This window comes from Tyto alba, unplaced genomic scaffold, assembly GCF_018691265.1.
Source record: "Tyto alba isolate M040663 unplaced genomic scaffold, T.alba_DEE_v4.0 Super-Scaffold_5, whole genome shotgun sequence".
NCBI classification, from domain to species: Eukaryota; Metazoa; Chordata; class Aves; order Strigiformes; family Tytonidae; genus Tyto; species Tyto alba.
The window spans coordinates 15,798,571-15,818,936 of NW_024881326.1; the positions used below are offsets into that span (position 1 = coordinate 15,798,571).

General features: G+C 40.5%; 1 protein-coding gene across 11 annotated transcripts in view; it reads left to right on the plus strand.

Moving 5' to 3' along the window:
• The first annotated feature begins 5,449 nt into the window (after positions 1-5,449).
• The window catches only part of ZNF711 (zinc finger protein 711), a 37,509-nt gene continuing 22,592 nt past the window's right edge, over positions 5,450-20,366 (plus strand). For 5 of the 11 annotated variants that reach the window (XR_006166955.1, XR_006166956.1, XR_006166957.1 and 2 more), the window contains exons 1-3: positions 9,895-10,171; positions 17,748-17,852; positions 19,411-19,941. Coding sequence is in view for 5 of the 11 variants with exons in the window: in XM_032982713.2 (XP_032838604.1) it covers positions 17,774-17,852; positions 19,411-19,941 (610 nt within the window). In the remaining 6 variants the exon portion in view is untranslated. Of the gene's footprint in view, positions 5,470-6,417; positions 6,502-9,047; positions 9,597-9,894; positions 10,172-10,968; positions 11,110-17,747; positions 17,853-19,410; positions 19,942-20,366 lie in introns of those variants that run through there. The other 6 variants (XM_032982713.2, XM_032982712.2, XR_006166960.1 and 3 more) reach the window with 6 other exon arrangements.

Below are 20,366 nucleotides of genomic sequence, written 5' to 3' on the forward strand. Positions count from 1 at the left end.
TCTCAGATATTTTACTTTAGAACTGAATTATGCTTTGTAATGGCAAGTTATTTTTTTTCCCAGGCTGGTCAGAATTTCTTTGGAGTTAAAAAATCAGATATTTTAATATCCTATTCTCCATTATGTAGTTGTTTTTTGTTTGTTTTTTTTTTTTTTGTTTGTTTGTTTTTTTTGTTTGTTTGTTTTTTGGTTTTTTTATTTAAAAAAAAATAAATCTAGTCATTTGAGTAGAAAATCCTGTTCCTATATCTAGCATATTTGTTTTTTACATATAGCTTGACCTTTAGACACGACAGGAAATTAGCAAGAAAATACCAGGGCAATACTAAGAAGCTCATCCAATTACCTGGAGGATTCAAGGCAATAATTTCTCTGTGACTCGGACTGTTGTTTATGAACATTCAGCTAGTCTCCTGTCTAAATGATAGTAACTCCAAAGAAAGAATGCTACATTCTTGAAACTATGAATAGGTATTCTAAATCATATCCAGGTCTATACAAATATTGCATATAAACTGCAATAAGAAAAGAATTTTCAGTAGTCGAGATCAGGGACAAACTTTCAGAAAAGGTTACCCAAATCCAGATTGTTTGCATCAACAAATGATGCAAAATCTCTATCAAAAGAGCCTTCCCATCATGAGAATGGCTGGGGACATTCCGTTCTAGTGATATCCTTCGTATTAGCAGAGGAAGTAATGCTTTGGGAGGGGGAAAAAAAGAAGCCCTGAATTAATAAAAATGACCTAGCTTTTTAAAAAAACAATATTATTATCCCATTAGAAGTTTTACTCTTAAAAGCAGAGGGGACATATTTTGTGAATCTACTATGGGTTGTGTTACTGCTTTTTCATAGAAGGCACATCAGTGTCATAATGATAGATGGCAACGTGACATCAATTATATCTGTGTGGTCTATTCTGGAAGTCCAGAAGCTTTGCCATGCTTACAGCTGGCAAAAAGATCTTTGACGTGGCATGGATCGTGCTATGACTTGGGTAATATATCCTATTCTCAGTAGAGCTTATTATTTGGACTTACTGGAATGCTAACTGAGACTTGGTTGACCCAGAGCCTGGCAGCGTGCATTTGTATCAAATCTAGAATAAAATGTGTACTACTAAGATAAGTGACATCTTTAAACAAGCAGAAAAAATACTGAATCTCTTGATCCCTGTAGTATTCAATAATAAATAATTATGTAGCAAAATATTTTACTTTTTTGGTATTACTTATTTATAAATTGAAATATTTTTATTTGCAGATGTGATTACTTCAGAGTGGGAGGAGTATTGGTACCGAGGCCCCAAATGTAACCACCCTTGGAACACTCTAGATTTGATTTTTAGTAAATAATCTTCCTGCAGTAGCACTGGTTATCATAGCTGTTGTAATATTTTACTGTGTCTACTCCTGTAAAAGTGAAAAAGCTGGGTAAGTTATTCTGGATGCAGTTAAAAGGTTTTTTTATAATCAAAATGGAAGTAAGGCAAAAGAAGGCTGGTATTCTGATTATTAGTCTCTGGATATTTAAATCAACAAGTTTGCCATATAGCATCCTCTGCCAAAATACTGTATACAGAATTTAAAACTAAATCAAAGCATCTTACCAGATGAACAGTTGCTTAGCATTTTACCCCTACATTCAGAACTTCACTCTGAGTTGTTGCTTTTCTTCTTTAGGGCTAACCAGGCAAGCTTTAAAGATTGATAAGTACATTTACTACTTTAACTTAAGACTACCAAATCTATCTTGCGGATTTATTTTCTATTAAGAGTTAGCTGGCTTTCCACAAATTTAAAAGAAAATTTTTAAAGGGAGTAATACCAATAAACATTGACAAGAGTCTTGGTGATTAAACACAAATCCTCTCGTTCTTTGGTCATAGATTTTGGCAATTTTAGCTGCTTTTTTGCTTTCAACACTATCTTTTTTTTTTTTTTTTTTCCCCCCACTGATACCTGTCCCAAGTACATAGACAATATGGGGGTTTTGTTCTTTTATTGAACCCCATTAGTGTGTATCACTGGTACTTCCCCTGCCATAGAAAAACTGTAATAATACATAGCTCTCACATAGTCATTGCCACAGTACATCTAAACCTACGATATGGCTGTTGAACCAATCTGCAGTACAAAAAGATTTGTCAAGACCATCAAAACTATTGCTAATGATCTAAACTCACATTGTTCCCCCCACCAGGAACCAGAAAAATCCTCCATACAGTGAAGCACAACGTAACCTTTCATTTACTGCTGAAATGGCTGGTAACTTGGGGCACGTTTATCAGCAGTCAGCAAGGGTAAGATGTTGGTGTGCGGGGCATATCATGTGTTCCTAGTTCTAGTAGAAGTCAGACATGACTTTGTGATTCACCGGAATGGTATATGAATAGCAAAAAAAGGTCACCTAGTAAAATTAAAGGTAGTGGGAGTTTAAAATCTTCCTTTTATTGCTTTTTCATGTTGAGAAGTGCTTTCCAGGGACATTTTTGGAGGCTGTAGGGGATCAGTGTAGATGATAAGAAGGATATGGCCATACCAAATGTTTTATTCTTGTCATATCTCAGCTGCATAATCTATTAATGATAGTACCTAACTGCTTGTAGTACATAGCATAAGCATTGTTGGCAGAGTTCTAGCTGTGTTTAAAATTCATTGCCTACAACTGAGTTAGGTTTGGGGCTAGAATATTTAGCCATTTCCTGGTTTATTATTTTATTCTAGAAAAGAGAAAATCCCTAAATCAAAGCTGAACTTAAATTACCTGCATCATCTTTGTAACAGACTATTTCACTGGGACCTTTGCAACGTTTCTGTGAGACAGAGTAGACAGAATCATTTCTAGGATTACAAAGCTGATCTGTGACCAGACGCTGCCTTTTCAGCAAGGCTCACGCTCTGCCATGCTGATTTTCTCCATTAAACAAGATGTTTTTTCTAGTAGAGATCATCACTTGAACTAGTGGGTATCACATGAACAGATGGATAAATGCGTTTCAAAAACAGAATGGGAAATATATTTGTGTATGTGTGTTCATTTCCTCATTCAGTACTTTAAGTGATTATTTTACATATTAAGGAGTCTATAGTGTCTGAGAAGAAGACATTGTAGGCTCAGAAAAGAAAGAAAATAATCTAGTGTGATACATTTTCCTGTGAAATGTATTTGTGAAGTATTAATATTTTGGAAACACAGTGGGGAAAAGAAAAGAGGCATGAGCCTATCTTCACCAGGAGATGGTGCTGTTTAATTTTTAACTAATTGTGAATTTTGTTCAACTGATGCTGCCATTTTCAAGGTGCAAATTAGACCAAATCCCGCGCAATTTGCTAGGGAAGAAAACCTACTGCAAAAGGAACTGCTTTGGGTAAGGGCTGCAGTACTTACTACTTTCTCGTGCCCCAGATTGCACGTTGCAGCCCAGAGGCAGTGAGCGGGACATTTCTGCCTGCCTCATCTCCTCGCTAGATGAAAATGTGAGCTTGTAAAAAGCCCAGTGTTAATTGTCTAAGCTTTTGATTTCATGCCTACAAGGCAGGCTACTGCAGGTATCGCACTGCAGCCTGCAGAGCCCTCACCAAAGCAGCCAGAGAGGCAAAAGAGGAAACTGAAATCTCTACCTGATAGCGTCAGCTCCTGCTGTGGAACTACCCTGAATGGTGCTTCCCTCCTTGTTTTGAAATTTACTTCAGGTCATTATATGTTTAAACAAAGATACCTTTAGCAAATTAATATCACTTACCTGTTATAATGTATTTTGTTTCTTCGTGATGTTTTCCTTCTACGTCTAGTAATAAGTTTAAGATAGCAACCAGCCTTTAAACGACAATATTCCGTTGATCTTAACTGTTAATCACTGTATTTAGTTTATTTTTTTACTCAGTTTTGCATAAAACAGAGGTAAATCCACTGTTGTTTATGGAGTGGCATCTTTCTGAAATGTTTAATCATAAAAGACTCAGCAAAACTTCCAGGCCTTGACACCTGGTTTACTTAATTGTACAGAGATTTACATGGGTGGGTGTTCCTCTGTTATCTGAGAGGTATGTTTTCTGCATTATCCAACTATGTAAAGACTTCTCTTCTACTGAGTCTTTTAGACAAACTGAATGTATACATTTGAAAACGTGTCTATAATGAACAGTATCTTTTGTAACTGATAAATCAGTTTACACAATTTTTTTTTACATCAAAGACAACTGGAGGCATAATGTACATGGTGAGCTGGTTTTGTAATTTGTTGTCATTTTGCCCTGTGTAACCACCTGATCCCCTACATATAGGATGACTGAGTTGGACAAATTCCAAAAACTGTGCAACGAAGACAAGATTTTGATGATGTCCCAACCCCAAGTCAATTAGAGAATTACAGGTATGCTGCTGTTTTTCTGTCTTTTTTTGCTCATTTTCACTTTATACGCTGGAGATTTAGTAATTACTTTGTAGCTATGCCAGTGGCACAGCAACTGACAAAGATCCAGTAAATGGTTGGCTAAGCTTTTGACTGGTTTATTCACATACATTTTGTGGCTTGAGTCTTTGATAGAAAGAGGTGGTTGTTCGGAATTTTTTCTTTATTCTCCCCTACCTTGCAAATTTTAACAGCATTGCTGCAAGAATCCTAGGACTATTTTGTACATTATTACTAAATGTGAATTAGCACACAGGACTAAGTTTATCAGCTTGCTAAGACTTAGTCTGTTTTCCTAACGATCACTGAAAAGAAGTAGTCAGTGTGTTTCTTCTGTTTCTGAAGCTAAATCCCAAAATACTGATTTATCCAAAGGCTTGTATAGTTTTCCTCTAATAATTACAGATTTGGTAATTTTTATTACTTTTTAGAAACCCAGTTTCCTCAGTTGTGCTTTGTTACTTTAATCCTCCTCACTAACACCAGCCAACTGTTGCGGCTCCTGGCCACAACTTTTGCGGAGAACTTATTAACTGTGAGGCAACTAAATGATAGCAGAACGTTGTCCTCACAAGCAGCAGGGTTCTGCTGCAGGAAGAGTCTGGAGCTTTCCAATATTGCAGTCCATAGAAAATTAGGTGCTATGACACTGTTCAGTGTAACAGTAAGGGGAAAATAAAAAAAGCTCAAAGAATATGTTACGTCTTTAAATACACTTTTATTTGTGTTTGTAGGATGAGGGTTTGACAGTGAAAGGAGCTTAAAAGACAGAACACTTAGATGTCTTAATGTTACTGCCTCAACGCCATGCATGCAGTAGTGAGCTTTATTTTTATATTTCAGTTTAACACTTTATGTAATTTTCAGTATACTATTATGTTTATTTTTAATAATCTCTTTTTTCTCTTTTGCATGGTCCCATGCACCCTCAGCCATTAAGAAGACCAGATCTAGCAAGAGACCTTTTTTCTAACCAGTGAGCTCAATATGAGAGATTTGGCTATCCAAGCAATAATTGCCTTATGCAGGTTATGCAGAGGGGAGACAGTATCAGGTACATATTAATAACATACCTGTCCATATATATTATATAATCTTCTGTCTTGGTATTGAGTATAAATGAGCATAATTCATATTGGTAGTATTTATGTCACAAAGTAAAAATGTGAACTAAAAAAAAAAGCCTAAGCCCACCTTTTTATTATACAGGTGTTTTCTTCAGTAGTATTACATACCTGCTAATTCCTTTCTAGACTGGATAAATTTTCCAGGGTTTTAATAATTTTCTGAGTCATTTACACTTAGATACTACAACTCAGATAAACGGGATTTTCAACTGCCTGACAGCCCCTTAAGAACAGACACGGCTATCAATATAGAGACACCCCTGCAGCTCTGCCAGAGGAATTACTGGAATTCTATGTTCTAACTCACTGTACAGTGAAGGGAATTTATATGGCTGACATGAAAAAATAAATGCCTAAAAGCTCTGTGCCTATTTCACCAATACCACTTTTTCACGCCAGCATGGCTTGTGATTTCACTGGAATACTGTGAAAGATCAAGCTATTAGTTTCCAGCTATGCTGAAAACTTCTGTAATGGTAATATAAGAGTGCTAACTCTCATGTAACAACTGTCTGTCTGTGATTTCTTTGGCCCTCCTTTTTACGCCACAGAAGCTTCCTTTGTTTTTTTAAAAAAACACATCAGTAGCAACCAAATGTTCTGTTGTTGCTGCTTTCTAGCTGGCCCTGCTGAAATATTTTTAAATATTTCAAAGCCTATTTCAGTTTGTGTGCATTAAGTCTTAATATGTTGTTATGTACATAAAAATCATCTCCCAAAGCTGTTGGTGAGTACACGTTCAGAAGAAGCACAGACATTCAGATACCAATAAAAGAAATGTATAAATGTAGTTCAATTAGATACAGATTATTTCAATAGCAAGCATACTGGGGAGTGTATGTCATGCCACTGATTTAATTCTAATCTCTTTACAGAAATACTAAGTACCAGTGCTTCATGCATCTGAAGTGTCTTGGAATGCTACGTGACCAATGGCTGATACAAATGCTGAGAGATCAGTAAGACCTTGTGGGCTGGGATATAGAGGAAATACCTTTTAGTGCTTTCTAATAGTTATGGCTATTGCAAAGAAAAGGTATAGAAGATAATTATAGAACAAAACATGATATTAGTATCTGATTTGTTTACTGTGTAATTGATGACAACTTTTTGTGAATACCCGATTTTACAGTTTACAGTTCTCTATCTCCAGAAACACACAGAAATGGTGTTAGCACATCGTTTGGATCCTAGACTATCAGTTTAAACTATTCTGACCCCAGAAAGTCAGCTCCTAATGTGTCAGTGAACTTTGCCAGTGAATTGCTTTTTTTCTGTCACTTAGACTCCAGTAGTGCCATAATTTAACAAAGTCTAGTGGTTGTTGACCTCTAGCTCTGTTTACCACCCTGAAAGTGATCTCAGAATTTGAAAGTGTTCAATTTGATATTCCACCACTCCTTTGAAAAGGAATAGGAGAAAGAGATAAGGCAGTCCTGTCAAATACACATGGTGCTGACAAGAGCAGAGCTGTCTGGAAGGTATGCACTCATGCTGTTTAAATTGAAATAATAAAGTTTCACAGAGAATGAAGCTTTCATCATCAGACTTTTGCTGTCTCCTCTTTAGTCTCAGGCAGATCAAGAGTTGCTGGACATCAGCCACACCGGTAGGCACTGCTCCGGGTATACTTAAGCACTCATGGTCAGGTCATCAGTACTAACATCAGGCAGGTGTATCTGAAATAAAACTCCAAAGAACCTGCTTGAAATACTCTGGTGTCACTTCTAACAACAATAACAATATTAAGGAATACCTTTTTGAATATGCCATCTTCCAAGCATTGTGCTTTGGTTGTTTTCCTCTTACCTGGAGAGCGGAGCAGCTCTGTGATCCTTTTAAATCTTTGTGTTCTGAACTGAAGGGTAAGGAGCAATTCTGGTCATTTGCTAGGGATCGTGGTTATGATGCTACTTATCTGTCAAGTGTAAGCAGTTTAAATTTTTCTCCAGAGTGGTGTTTTGGCTTTTGTGCCCTCTTTGTGATTCATTGCTGCACTTTTGGATATTTGGATTCCTGTGATCTTGGTGTGTTGGTGGGGTTTTTTGTTCTGTGCTTCTGACCAGTGCTTTGGATTTATTTTCCTTGTAATTGCTACCTCGCTCTGCAAATTTGCATGTTGGGTCTGATGTTGAATGTTGTGTCACACTGTTGGCAACAGCCTTGTTGCTGCTTGTGGCTGTTCTATGCTCATTTTGCCTTTGAGGTTTCCCTTGATATTACTCCAGAAGACAGAATCCAGCACAGATGGGATTTCACTGAAGAAAGGGATAATTAATCTCTCTGTAGTTCTGCTTTTCTGATTGTATCACCTTGTGAGATCCTCTCTCACCATTTCCCCAGGTACTCAGTTTTGTGATTATCTTTTTCAGGTATTTTTTTCTCTCATTCCTTAATTGTGTTGATCACTTCAAAATTATTTTCTCATTAGAATGTCTATCCTTTTGCTAGAGCTGGAAGAACCTATTAGAATGTTCCTAGTACTGTATTTACTTTGGTGTGTGGCACAGTAGGGACAGCTTTACCCCACTATTCTACTTTTTACCCCTTAAAATTAAAAAAAGGGGAGGAGGGTCAAACATAGGAGAGGCTTCCAGGTTCTGTGCTAAGGAGATGAAAGTGCAGGAGCAAGAATCTTGTAAGAATTCCAGAAGAAAAAACCCTGTTACTCTGTATTTAACTGCAAATTGTAGTTGTGTAGTGCAAAATAAGTTACTTGTGTGATTTCAGTACATAAACATAGGTGCTTGGTGCCATTTTTGACTCTGTGGCATTCCATCTGATGTTCCGCTGCTGTTTTAGAAGAGGGCAACTCTTGTGTAGGTTGTCCTATCTGCCATATCTGTTTTGAACATTCTATTAGACATATAGGCAGCTGAATTCGACTGTACACGAACAAAATTAATTTCAAATGTAACTGTAAGGGCAAAGCCTTTCTAACACAAAGATTCTTTTCAATGAGTTATCTGTGTTTCAAGCAGAAAAAACAGTTCCTCCTGTTTCCCTAATGGTGTTAGAAATTCAACCATTACAGTACTACCACAATCTATTCAACACAGTTGGCGCACCCATTTAACAAGTCCATTTTTAAACCAGAGGTGTGCATATGCTAAAATACTCTTAGTCTCAAGTGGGTTTAGAAAAATTAACAGCTATATCCCATTTAGTTAAATCAGAGAACAAGCCTCACAGGCTACCCTAGCCCAAGTTTTTGCGTATTGACACTTGTAAGTGAATGCCATCTTTAGGTATTGAACAATTTTACTGATGTGGCTATTAAGGTATAGTCATGCTAATTCTTTAAAGATTTGTTTGTTGGTTTTTTTTTTTTTTTTTGCTAGGCCTATGTTTTATTAAGAGAACTACTTTAGTAGAGATGGTGTTATTCACATAGACATACCCAAAATTATTAAAAAACTGAAGAAAATACTGTGCATTATGCCAGCAGTTTCTTCCAATTTACTATCAGTGGTGGGGTTTTCTTTGGTTAATTGTATTCTTGAGGCTAGTAATACTGGAAAGAATGTATTTTAAATACCAAAGCTCCTGTCTTTAATGTCATAGTACTGTACAATAATGAAGACAGCCACAGCTGCCAAACCAAGGCGCTTTCATCTTTCTTCTGAAACTAAAGGTGGATGGGAGGACAGTGACGCAGTACCAGTTCATCTGGGATTTCCAGTACCCGAATCTGAAACCTTCTCCATTCACACGTGCTTTTGCAGTCTCTCCCAAATGTCTGTATAGGTGTAGAAGTACTTGAAGTTCCACACAGGACCAGGGCTGGGCCTGGCCTTGTTCCAGCCGGCGCTCTCCGCCCGGGACCCGGCCCGCGCGGTACCAGTCACGGCCGGGCACTTAGTGCTTCCCGCCGCCCGCGGAAAGGCCCCGTGCCCACGCGCGGCGCTACGGCAGGGTTCCCTCCGCAGCCAACCGCGGGCCGCCCCCCCGCCGCCCCTTTCCGCGCTGCCGGGGGGGCGGCGGTGGGCGAGGGCTGATGCTGACGGTGCCCCAGCCCGCGCGTCCCTGCGGCGGGAGAGCAGCCGCCCTCACGGTGACGCCTCACCTGGGGGGGGGCGGGGGGGAGGGAGCCGCCGTTTCTTTTATTATTTCCCGGCGAGCACCCGACGCTCGCACCGCGATCCCCCCGCGCAGCGTACAGCGGCGGGGCTGCACCTCTCGCGCTAACGGCGCCGCTGCGCCGGTGGGGGGGGTGAGGGGGAGTCGGCCCCCTCCCCCCCCCCCCCCCCCCCGCTACTCCCCCCGTCCGCCGCCGCGCCCAGGCGCGCGCGGCGGCGCGGGCAGAGTGAGGGCAGCGGCCTCGGCGCGGCGGGTGCGCCTGCTCGAGCGCGGGGGGCGCGCGGTGACGTGCGGCGGCCGCCGCGAGGCCGGCGGGGTGGGGGGGGGTGGGGGGGGGAGGGGAGCGGAGCAGGCCGCGCGCGCTCGCGCCCCGCCGCCCGGCCCAGCCTGTGATTGGTGCAGGCCCGGCCCCGGCGGCCCCGAAGGCCAGGCCGCGGCGGCGGCGGCGGAGCTCCTGCGGCCCGGCCTCCTTTCCCCCCCCCCCCCTCCCCCAACACCCCTCCGGGCCCCAGCCCGCGGCGCGGCCGCCCGGCGCGGGGACCCGCACAGGTGAGCAGAGGCGTCGGAGCGGCGGGGGGAGGGGGGGGGGCGGGGAACGGGGACAATGGCGGCGGCTAGGCCTCACTGCAGGCCGCGCACGAGGCCTGACAGCGCCGCTACGGCCGCCGGCGGGCCCAGCCACGGCCGCCCCTCGGCGTGTGGGCCAGACTCGGCCGCCGGCGGGAGCTGCCGCGGCGGGCTGGCGCGGGCGAGCGTCGCCGGCGGGCCCTGCGGCTGAGGGGCCTCTGTCGGGCGGATAGAAAATGGCGGAAAACAAGATGTCGGCCGGCGGGGCGGGAGAAGGCGGCGGCTCCGCGGGATGTCGCGCCGCCGGGTCGGGGTTTCTCCCCGCGCCGCCGCAACACCCGGCTCCCGTGCCGCGGGGCAGGAGCCCAGCAGCGGCCCGGGGCGCGCAGCCGAGCGGAGGCCGAGGGCTGCGGCCGCTCCTTCCCTGCGCCGCTGTGGCGGCCGGCGGCCCGCCGCCGCCCCGCGCCCTCCGCGGGCTCCTTTGCAGCCGCGCTCCCGTTCTTCCCTCGGCCACCGTCTCCGGCGCCGCGGCGGGGCCGCCGGCCGCTTCTCCCCCAACCCGGGGCCGGGGCGCTCGGGGCCGCCGCCGGCCGCTTCACGGTGGAGCCGGGCGGTCCGCGGGTGCGGGCCTCGCGCCGGGCCGCCCGCCCGGCCCCGTCACCGCCGCGCTCCCGCCGCCCGGCGGCGCGCCCGCTCCTCGAGCACGCGCGAGAGCTGCGCTGAGCTCCGCGGCCGCGCAGCCCCGCCGCCCCGCCGCCGTGCCCCGGCCGCCCGCCCCGCCGCCGGCGCGCCCCGTGTCGGGCGGCGGGGCGGGAGCCGCGGGCAGCCCCGGCTCTGCAGCGCCTCGGCGGGGCTGTCGCCCTTCTCAGCCTGCCGGTTTTATTCCGGGGAGTTTTGTGACCGCTGTGGATGTAACATGTGTATGCAGAGTCTTTTCTTACGTTAATTAAGAGCCTTCAGCGCGTTTCAGGCAGTAAGGCAAAATCTCATTCGGTGGTTTTTGTCTTTGTCATTTGAAATGGATTTAGAGCGTAAGTTTTTATGGAAGCTTTATAGGTGAACACAATAAAGGAGTTTAAAATGGATGTGTTCATTTTTCATGCCCAGTCTTTTTTTCTGTAAAGGGCTTGTGTTAACCTGCACGTTATTTTATGAATTGGGTTCTTCTGAAGATTTCTGCATTAAGCAGGATGTTTACTGTTGCATTTCTATTGGTTGCTGCATTAAAAATTAGGGGAAAAAAAAAAAAAAAAACAAAAAAAAAAAACCCAAACCCTGAAGTGTCTTTAGGGGAAGATAATTCTCTTGTATTCTTCTTGAACGTGAATGTTAAGAGATAAGATAATTAGAAGGCACCTAGTTTGCATTTTTCAGCTACATGCACGTTTTTTTATTGTGTTACATTGGTCTATATGTGAGCTTGGTCCTTTTGATTTAATCAGAATGTCATATGTGGGTTACAAATAATCTGAAATGCCTGAGAAAGTATGATGTGTTTTACTGTATTATATGTGAACAAGGCTTAAATATTATTCAGAATAAATTCACTATTTTAAAAAGAGTGCTTACGGGCTGACCATGCAAATAGGCTTTACATGAAAACATATCTCCTGAAGATACTGGGAATAATTGTACATGTAAATTGGGGAGGTGCTTAGCATTTGCAAGACCACACTTTTTAGGAGATAATAAAATGTATTAAATATGTACTCTGTGTGGATTTATTAAGTTGTGATTGGCATTTTGTAGAAATACTTTGTACATTATAAAAATTTTAAATATGGCAACAATGCCTGGAAGCTGGCATATTGATTGGGAGCTTCATTGTACCTCTGGGTACAAGAATGACACCCTTTTTTTCCTGGGAAAGGTAGAAGTGCTGAGGCATTCTTTTTTCTTCCCTCCTTAAAATACTTTACTGAAGATGTCACAATTCAGGGTGTTTTCTGAAAGTTTTCTCAAATAAAATCAAAATATTAACGGTTATTTTACTATATTTTTATGGGAAGAATAAACCAATATTAAATCAACATGTATACTAAGAGCAGTGTTTTTAAGGGACTGGGTCTTTAGTAGTTTTTCAATTGAGTGTTGCTATTATATGTTCTTAGGTAGTCCCAAACACATAACCATTATCTTTGATTTTAAAAATGCCATTTACAATACTAATTTGCAATATTGTACTTGCCTGTAGACAAAGAGGTCATATGTCCCTTTTTTTTTACTCCTAAATTAATTGCCTGGTCTCAGCTTGAGCCCTGTCTGAGGAGGAGCTTTGGCATGAAGGACTGAAGTAGGTTAAAACCTACCTTCTCCTGAAGCTAGTTAGTGAACTATAATTTTCCAAAAAGCAAAACAATATCAGATACAAACATCTTTTAAAAATTTAGCCCTGAGACACTGCACTGGGAGTCTCAGTTTAGGTTTTATGAAATTCTTCATTTTGGGATCTGATGGTGATATACTCCTTCCTGGTGCAAGACAACATAATATAATTTAAAAAAAAAAAAAAAAAACAAAACAAAAACAACAACAAAAAAATGAACATATTAGTGGAATGTTGTAAAGTGATAAAATTTTATTGGCTGATGCTAGTGAAGCATTTTCACAGTATTTTTTTCTAAGTACAGAGAGGAGAAGGGGAGTTGAGAGGAAAAACTTGAGATCTTAAAAGTTTGAGGCAAGAGGAATATGGGTAAGTTTAGGATTATGCCAATATACAGAATTGTGGTTTTCTGCCTTATTTCTTTGTCCTTTTCTGAAACATATGTTTGGACTACTTCTATGATTAGTATATAACATGCTGTACTACAGAAGGAAGCTGTGAAGAACCACAGTTAATCACTGTACTACATTTTTTTGCTGTTTCCAATAAGATTTGCATGCATATATAGTGTGCAAAACTAAATCATCTGCGCTACTGAAATCTATGAGCAAAAATATCCAGTTGTAGAACTGTGGGCCTTATCTGTTGTTAATTGTTAGAGCACTAGCAGTAAGGAGTTTTCCTTCTGTCACTGCATTCCTTTAAGACCCTAAAGTAGATATAAAAAAAAGGAAATCGGTGTTTGCGTAGTTGGTACAACTTTGTCCTTTGTCTTCATTGAGGGTTTAGAAAAATATACTTAAATAATGGTTGGATACTAGCTGCATCAACTGAGGTACAGCTTCAGCATTTTATTGCTAGTGTGTCGTCATCCATCTCTGGTTTTGGTGGAAGTTGAAGTTACTTGCAGTACTATGTGCACAGAAGGTGCCATCCCATAACTTTGGTAATTTTTACAGTCATGCTAGCTGCTGGCGAGATACTCCTTTTAGTGATAATTTGTTTTTCTTGCAGAAAATTTAATTTAAATTAAAACTATAGTCTTACTTTGTATTGAATTTTTTATGTAGCACAGTATGTAATATATTTGGGCATCTAATTATGTAATCTGAAAATAAATTGCTTATTGAGAAGGAAGAAAAGCCTAGCATATTCTTCTTGTAATCTCAGATTGATATAATTAAAGATAATTTTTTTAATCTATTTGCATTTTTTAAAAAACTGATTATTTGAGTGTAAAGGCTGTGGTCAGGAAATTATAGAGTATTGCATTAATTCTGAAATTGCTATATTAGCCATTTATGTTCTAGGGCTGTATCTTATTTTGTAATAGCAAGTATTTGTTAGCTACTGTGAGAGTTTCAGGTAGCTGGGATGATAATTTAGGAGTGATAGAGCATTGCATTAAGGTTCTGAAGCTGTTCTGTAGTTCTTACAGTGGTGAAAGAGTCTGTTTTTTCAGCTAAAACCTAAAACTACGTTGAAATTTGATTGTGTGAGTAGAATTGGGTTAGTTAAATCCTTGGCTACTTTTCTTATTGGTAATGTTTGACTTGTGTTTTTATAATACTGGGTGCTCTGTGGATCTAACTGCTCTGTTATGGCACCATCAATAAATTACATTGGGGAATTCTTGTAGCTCAGCAAGAAGAATGTTATGTGGGTGTTGTCTCCAAGAATTAGTATTGTAGATTCAAAGACAATTTGAGAGAAGTAGGTTTGAGCAAACCATATGGGGAGAAAGTGTTGAAAGGATGATAGTGGCACTAGGTAATACAAGTTCTTTGGTTCTTCTGTATTCTCAGTTAAGTTGAAACTTTTTTGGGGTGGATTGGTGACTTTTTCTTTAAATTGCTGTCATTGTGGACTGCTTGTTGCTTCCTTCGCTTGAGAATTTCAGAAGTATAAAAGGAGGAATAATCTCTGCTCAGTTCCTTTGTTGACAGTGAAGATGCAGTAAGCATGGATTGCGTTTTCCACATTTTTCTTCTTTCTTTTTAAGATTATTTGTTACTCTGTTATGTATTTTTTCATATTAAAACCCCAGAGGCAAAATCGTACCTACCTGGCAAGTGTATCTTGGCCTGCACAGAGCAGGAACTCTGCATCACCTGCTGAAGTGAAGGCATTTAACACAACTGAAAAAAAAAGGAGGCAAAGATAATGTAGCACTAAAATTGACTTTTCACATTGTCTCCCCTTGGTGGCTTTGTGCCTGGCTCGGATGACATCGGGAGCATCAGTTCCCACGTGCAGCCCGAGCCTGGGGCTGGCGCGGCAGAGCCCGGCTGATGGCGTGGGTGGGCGCGGGGCAGCTGGCCCTTGGCATCCCCTTCTCGGTACCAAGGATCCAGCGCTCTCTGTGCCGGTGAGCTGCAGGGGTCGCAGTGAACGTAGAAACTGGCATCTGTTCAGTTTTTAGGGTCTTTTACCATGGACCCTGTGCCTGTTATTGATAGAACTTTGTGTTTTAAGATGAATTAATGTCATGTCTACTGCAAAGTTTAGTTTACTTCTGGATTAGTGCGATAGCGTGCGTTGCATTAGGTCTTGGCTATTTCAGGGTCTCTTGATTCTGGCTTAGAGTTGAATCAGACATTTCAGGCAGGTAAGTCATTTAGTCCTCCAACTTGGCCTTGCTTGACCATGTTAGCTTTTAACTCTTGTGGTATATCTCATTGCAGTAGGGTTGTCAGATATGTTGTACCACAAAGTACTTGAAGTTTTTATCTTTTTTGTTTAGATGCACAAACTTAAACAAATTCTTGCGGTAGGATAGGGGTCAACGTTTTATGAGATCCAGAAGAGCGAAATCAAGGTTGTTATTACAACAGTAGAAGTGCCATATTTTTGAGACTTGCTCTTGAAAGCATTTGTACTTCCTGTACTACCCAGGCCCAGGTAGTTCTGTCTTGAGCTCTTACTCTGCATTCATTTTCCACAGCTGCTAAAACTTCTCATTTTCTGTGTGATACTGTCACTTACTTCTGATTCTTGGATATGAGAGTGCAGAAAAGTATAAGATTTTAGTCTTGTACAACAGAGATTTTCTTAAGCTAGAGATTTTTCACCTATGAAAGCCTTACTCTCTGTGTACTCCTGTAGCTGCTTTTATGGAGTCCCTTCATCTGCACTGAGAACTTGTTTTAAAGTCTTCTGGGTTGTAACAAATTGCAAAATAATGCAGAATTCCCACACTGTAATGCTTAGTAGCAATGCAGATAACATGGAGGAATGGTAATTTGTCCTTTTCTCTTGTATTTTATGGCAACACTGTCAAAGAAATGTTATATGCTTTTTCTTTCTCTGAAAGCAAGTTTGTGTAGCTGTACCTTATGAAAGAGATTCTGCATCCTCAAGACAGATATGATATCAGAAATGGAAATCTTGGTAAAACTGAGTGTAGTGAGAAGCTCGACATTTACTGTCCATGTGTGGAAATACTTGGATGTAATTGGAGTTGCATTTTAATGAAAGTGAGAATCTCAAGTAAAACAGAATAAAACTGTCCTGGCTGTGTGGCAAGGTTTGAGGAACTGGTATAATTTTAAAAGATTGAGGAAAATAGGCAAGTCTGACAAAACAGAAATGGGGAAACAGAAGCCCCTAAGCATTAAGGGGAATTAGAAGAGCTGAAGCAACAAAGCGCTTGTCAAAAACAAAAGAAAGAAAATCAAGGTAAAGATATAGCCATGAAGGATAACAGTGTGAAGTTTACAAAGAGTTGGTGGGCCTGTTCTATCTGAAGCTTTAAAGGATCATTGTTGTGTTAGAGGGATGTTACAGATAGCTGCATAGGAGCGTCATTTCCCTAGCAGCAGAAATGAGGCAGCACAGAAAGAACTGTGTTGGAAGATAAGATTTCTAGAATAACCTGACAGTTTTGAAATAAAATGTTAACCAATATGGATAATACAATTCTAACACTGGAATGGTAAATAGAGGTGTCAGCACAGGAGCCTGTTGAGCACTGTCGTTTCTTCAGTAAACATCATGGCAATGGAGATGGTGAAATAAGTTGGCCTTTCTTAAGTTTAGCTATTGCCTGTTACAATGGGTAGTTCTGCACTGTGCATGCAAGTCTGAGGACTGATTAAATTTTCTACCAGGCCTTTTTTCAGACTTTTTTAATGAAATAGAAGGGTTCATATGCACTGCTGGACAGGAAGATAAGCTTTGGCACTTTTGTTTTCTAAATTTGGGCACTGTGCAGCTTTTTCAAAATATACCTATAATTGAACATAATGTTCAAATAAGTTTACACATTAAAATTTGTTTTGAAATACCTGATACAAAATTGTGAAAGAACCTGAAAAATTGGCACTCCCAATGCAATTCTCAACTTTCTTCGATTCAGCCCCACACATCCATAATCACCAGTCTTGACAATTAAAGAGTATATACAGAGATAGAGCAAAGGTGACTTCGTGCATGGTTGCCAATATATGTTATTATGTTAAGGCACATAGTTAGTAAAAGCATGTGTGTGCTGTTGATGTTGGACTTGTATTTCTCGCTTCTTCAGACAACTGCAGTTTGTTTAAGGCAAAGTTAGCCTGCTTCTTGACAAAGTTTATGCTTCTAGATAAGAAGTTACCTGTAACTAGGTTGAGTTGCTTACTAACTTGTTATATTGCTTTGGTACTATGGCCTGATGCTATAGCTGGTACTGCAGGTGAGATCTCTGCTGTCACTCATTGAGTTGTTACCCTATGGAGGTAGCCTAATAAAACTGCAAAAATATTTAAATGTGCATCTTGCAGTAGGGAAATTGAAGGTTTAGGCACTTCTTGAGCTTAGTACTTCTAGGAATAAAGTAGTGTAGAAGTCTGTACCTCTGCATGCTGAAGGTAACTAGAAAGCACTTTCAAGTTAAAACCTACAGAATATAAGCAGAACTGTTCTAGGCCAGGAATTAACCAAATACTTGAATTTTAAAAGAAGTTCAGGTACTGACCAAGAATTACTGACTGACTTGGTTTCACTCACATGTCATTCTTTTGATTACTGTAGAACTACTTATGGATGGAAACATTTTCAGGATTTTAGGTCAAAAAAACCCCAAAACCAAAAGAACAAAGCAAAGTGAATTGTATGAAGTACTGCATGCTTTTTTCTTGATGTTTTGGATAAATAATTTTCTGTGTTTGTCAGTGTGACACATTAATGCAGTAAAGCTAATCAACACAATAACACTGTTCAACATAAATTCTAATTTTGCTTTTATTGCAGTTATTTGTGAATGAACTTAGCTGAATATGGATCCAGGTGGTGGAAGTCTGGGATTGCAAACACAAGAATCCAAAATGCCTCACACTATGATTATGCAGGATTTCGGTAAACATTTTAACTATTAGAAATAATGAATAAAATCAAGACTGTTTTACAAGTTTTTTTGCTATATGCTTATAAATGATATCAAGATGTAGAGTTGCATAATACACTAACGCTATTTGCAGGACTTCCTTGAGAAAATTCAAAATTTAAGGTGGTGTACAGTATGTCTTTGTATACTTTGGTTGCTGATCTTGAAATAGTCGCTTATTCCAAAATACTGAAGTAATTCTGAAAAAACATAGAAGTTAAGTTTATGGCTCAGAGTGCTCCAGATGAAACAGAAAATGTGATCTGGAGTTCAGCGGTTTTGTAATGCATGTGCTTCTGCTTGAAATCACTTCGACTGATTGTTACATCTCCAGCGTACAGGAGATGTAAATAACATGCAGTACACGTTGTAAACAACATCCCAGCTTCTGTGTGCTTACCTTGATTGCTGTCTCCAGTTCTCCTTTAGGGTATTTCAGTAAATGTGGTGGGAAATAATGTCTTTGTGTGACAACAGATAACTTACTACCTAGACAGCAGTTTACTGATTTAGCTAAATGTGCATGTTCACATGTGCTTAGAAGTCTTCTGTCAAGAACATCAGCCCTGGGACTGTACTGATACAAAAAAAACTGGTTTCTAAGTTGTTTTATTTTTTTAAGTGACTACTTTTTTGTTTGGTGGCAGTGCTGAATAACCTCAGCAATTTTCAAGGTTTAGAGAAAGGACAGCAAGAAATCTCCCCTCTTTTCATTGTGGGTCTCCATTTCTGCATTATGACAGGAGATGACCTCAAGTGTTGGGAAGGATGATGTCTTTATTCTAACGTGACTTAATATCCCTCAGAGTGTACCACAATAATTACATTATCAGTACAATGCCAAATAACTTTTATTTTTATTCTGATAAGAACCATTTTCTTGATTGTTTTATTCATTAAGCTTGAAACTGCTATTCATGTGTGCGCGTTAAATAATTTTCTGTGCATTCTTTTTTATGTATAGAAAAGTAGTCTGCAAATACGACTGGCCAGTCAAGTCTGTTAATGAAAAACAGGTTTTTGCTTCTAACCATTCCTTGCAACGTGGCAAGTTGTTGGAAATTGTGCTATAAATATTGCATGCAATTGAGTATTTTTATCAAGACCCATGCAGTCCTTTTATTATAACAGCAATTCGTGTATTGTTACCACACTTCCAGTATCGTGCAGGAATTCTGGGAAGGCTCAAATTGCTACTGTAATCAAATGTTTTCTAACTGGAACTTAAAAAAAGATGAAATTGCAAACTGGCCTGTAGTTTTTGACATATCAGCATTGTAAAACCTAGATTTGGGGCAAACTCCACATTATGTCTTAAAGAAGTGACATGTTTTGTTTTTCTTAATTTAAAGAATACAGGCTGCTTTGGATAGTCTTTATCAGGTGAAATGCAAAAAGGGGATTGTTGAAAGGTAACAGATTTGTACATCTGTGTTTAACTTATCTATACAATTATTCAATTCCTTATATAAACTAATAGCTAATGCAGTAATTTTAACATTTTTCTCCTCGTTCATCATTGTTTCATAGTGGCTGGAATGGCTGGCACTGCTCATATTGATGGAGACCATATTGTTGTATCAGTCCCCGAAGCTGTCCTAGTTTCTGATGTTGTTACCGATGATGGAATAACTCTTGATCATGGCTTAGCAGCTGAAGTTGTCCAAGGACCTGACATCATCACTGAGACTGATGTTGTAACAGAAGGTGTAATTGTTCCCGATTCAGTTCTGGAAGCTGATGTTGCTATTGAAGAAGCTTTAGATACCAGTGATCATGTTTTGACTTCTGATCTAATAACAGAAACCGTTAGAGTTCCTGATCAGGTTTTTGTGGCTGACCTTGTTACGGGTCCTGATGGACATTTGGAGCATGTGGTGCAAGACCCTGTGTCAGGAGCCAACTCACCTACAATGGTTTCAGAAGAGGTTCTTGTAACAAACTCTGATTCTGAAGCAGTCATTCAAGCAGCTGGTACTGTTCCTGGCTCCACAGTGACTATAAAAACAGAAGACGATGATGATGGCAAGAGTACATCTGAAGACTACTTAATGATATCTTGTAAGTTAAACAAAGGTAGATATAAACAGGAGATTATCAGAAGTGGTCTGGTGGGGAGAAGTTACTATAACTGGACTCTTGCTGCATTCTGTACTGGAACTCTCAAATAACAGTCTGTTGCCCAGTTAATTCTTGGTGTCTGAATTTGGGTTTTCTTGATGAAAAATCCATTATCACTGATACAGCAAGGAGAATGATGTTCATGCCACTGAGTGAATGAATGTTTCTGAAACTAGATATTCCTGAAAATTAAGAAGAGCACATTGGAAAGTTAAATATTCCACATACTTTGAGTATAATGCTTTTTTTAAAAAAAACCCACATAGGCATATTACCATGTTACGTAGATTCGTGTTAAAAGAACGTGTTTGGTTTAGTCAGTAGAATCCAGAAAAGACATAGGTTTTTAAAATATCTGACTTGTA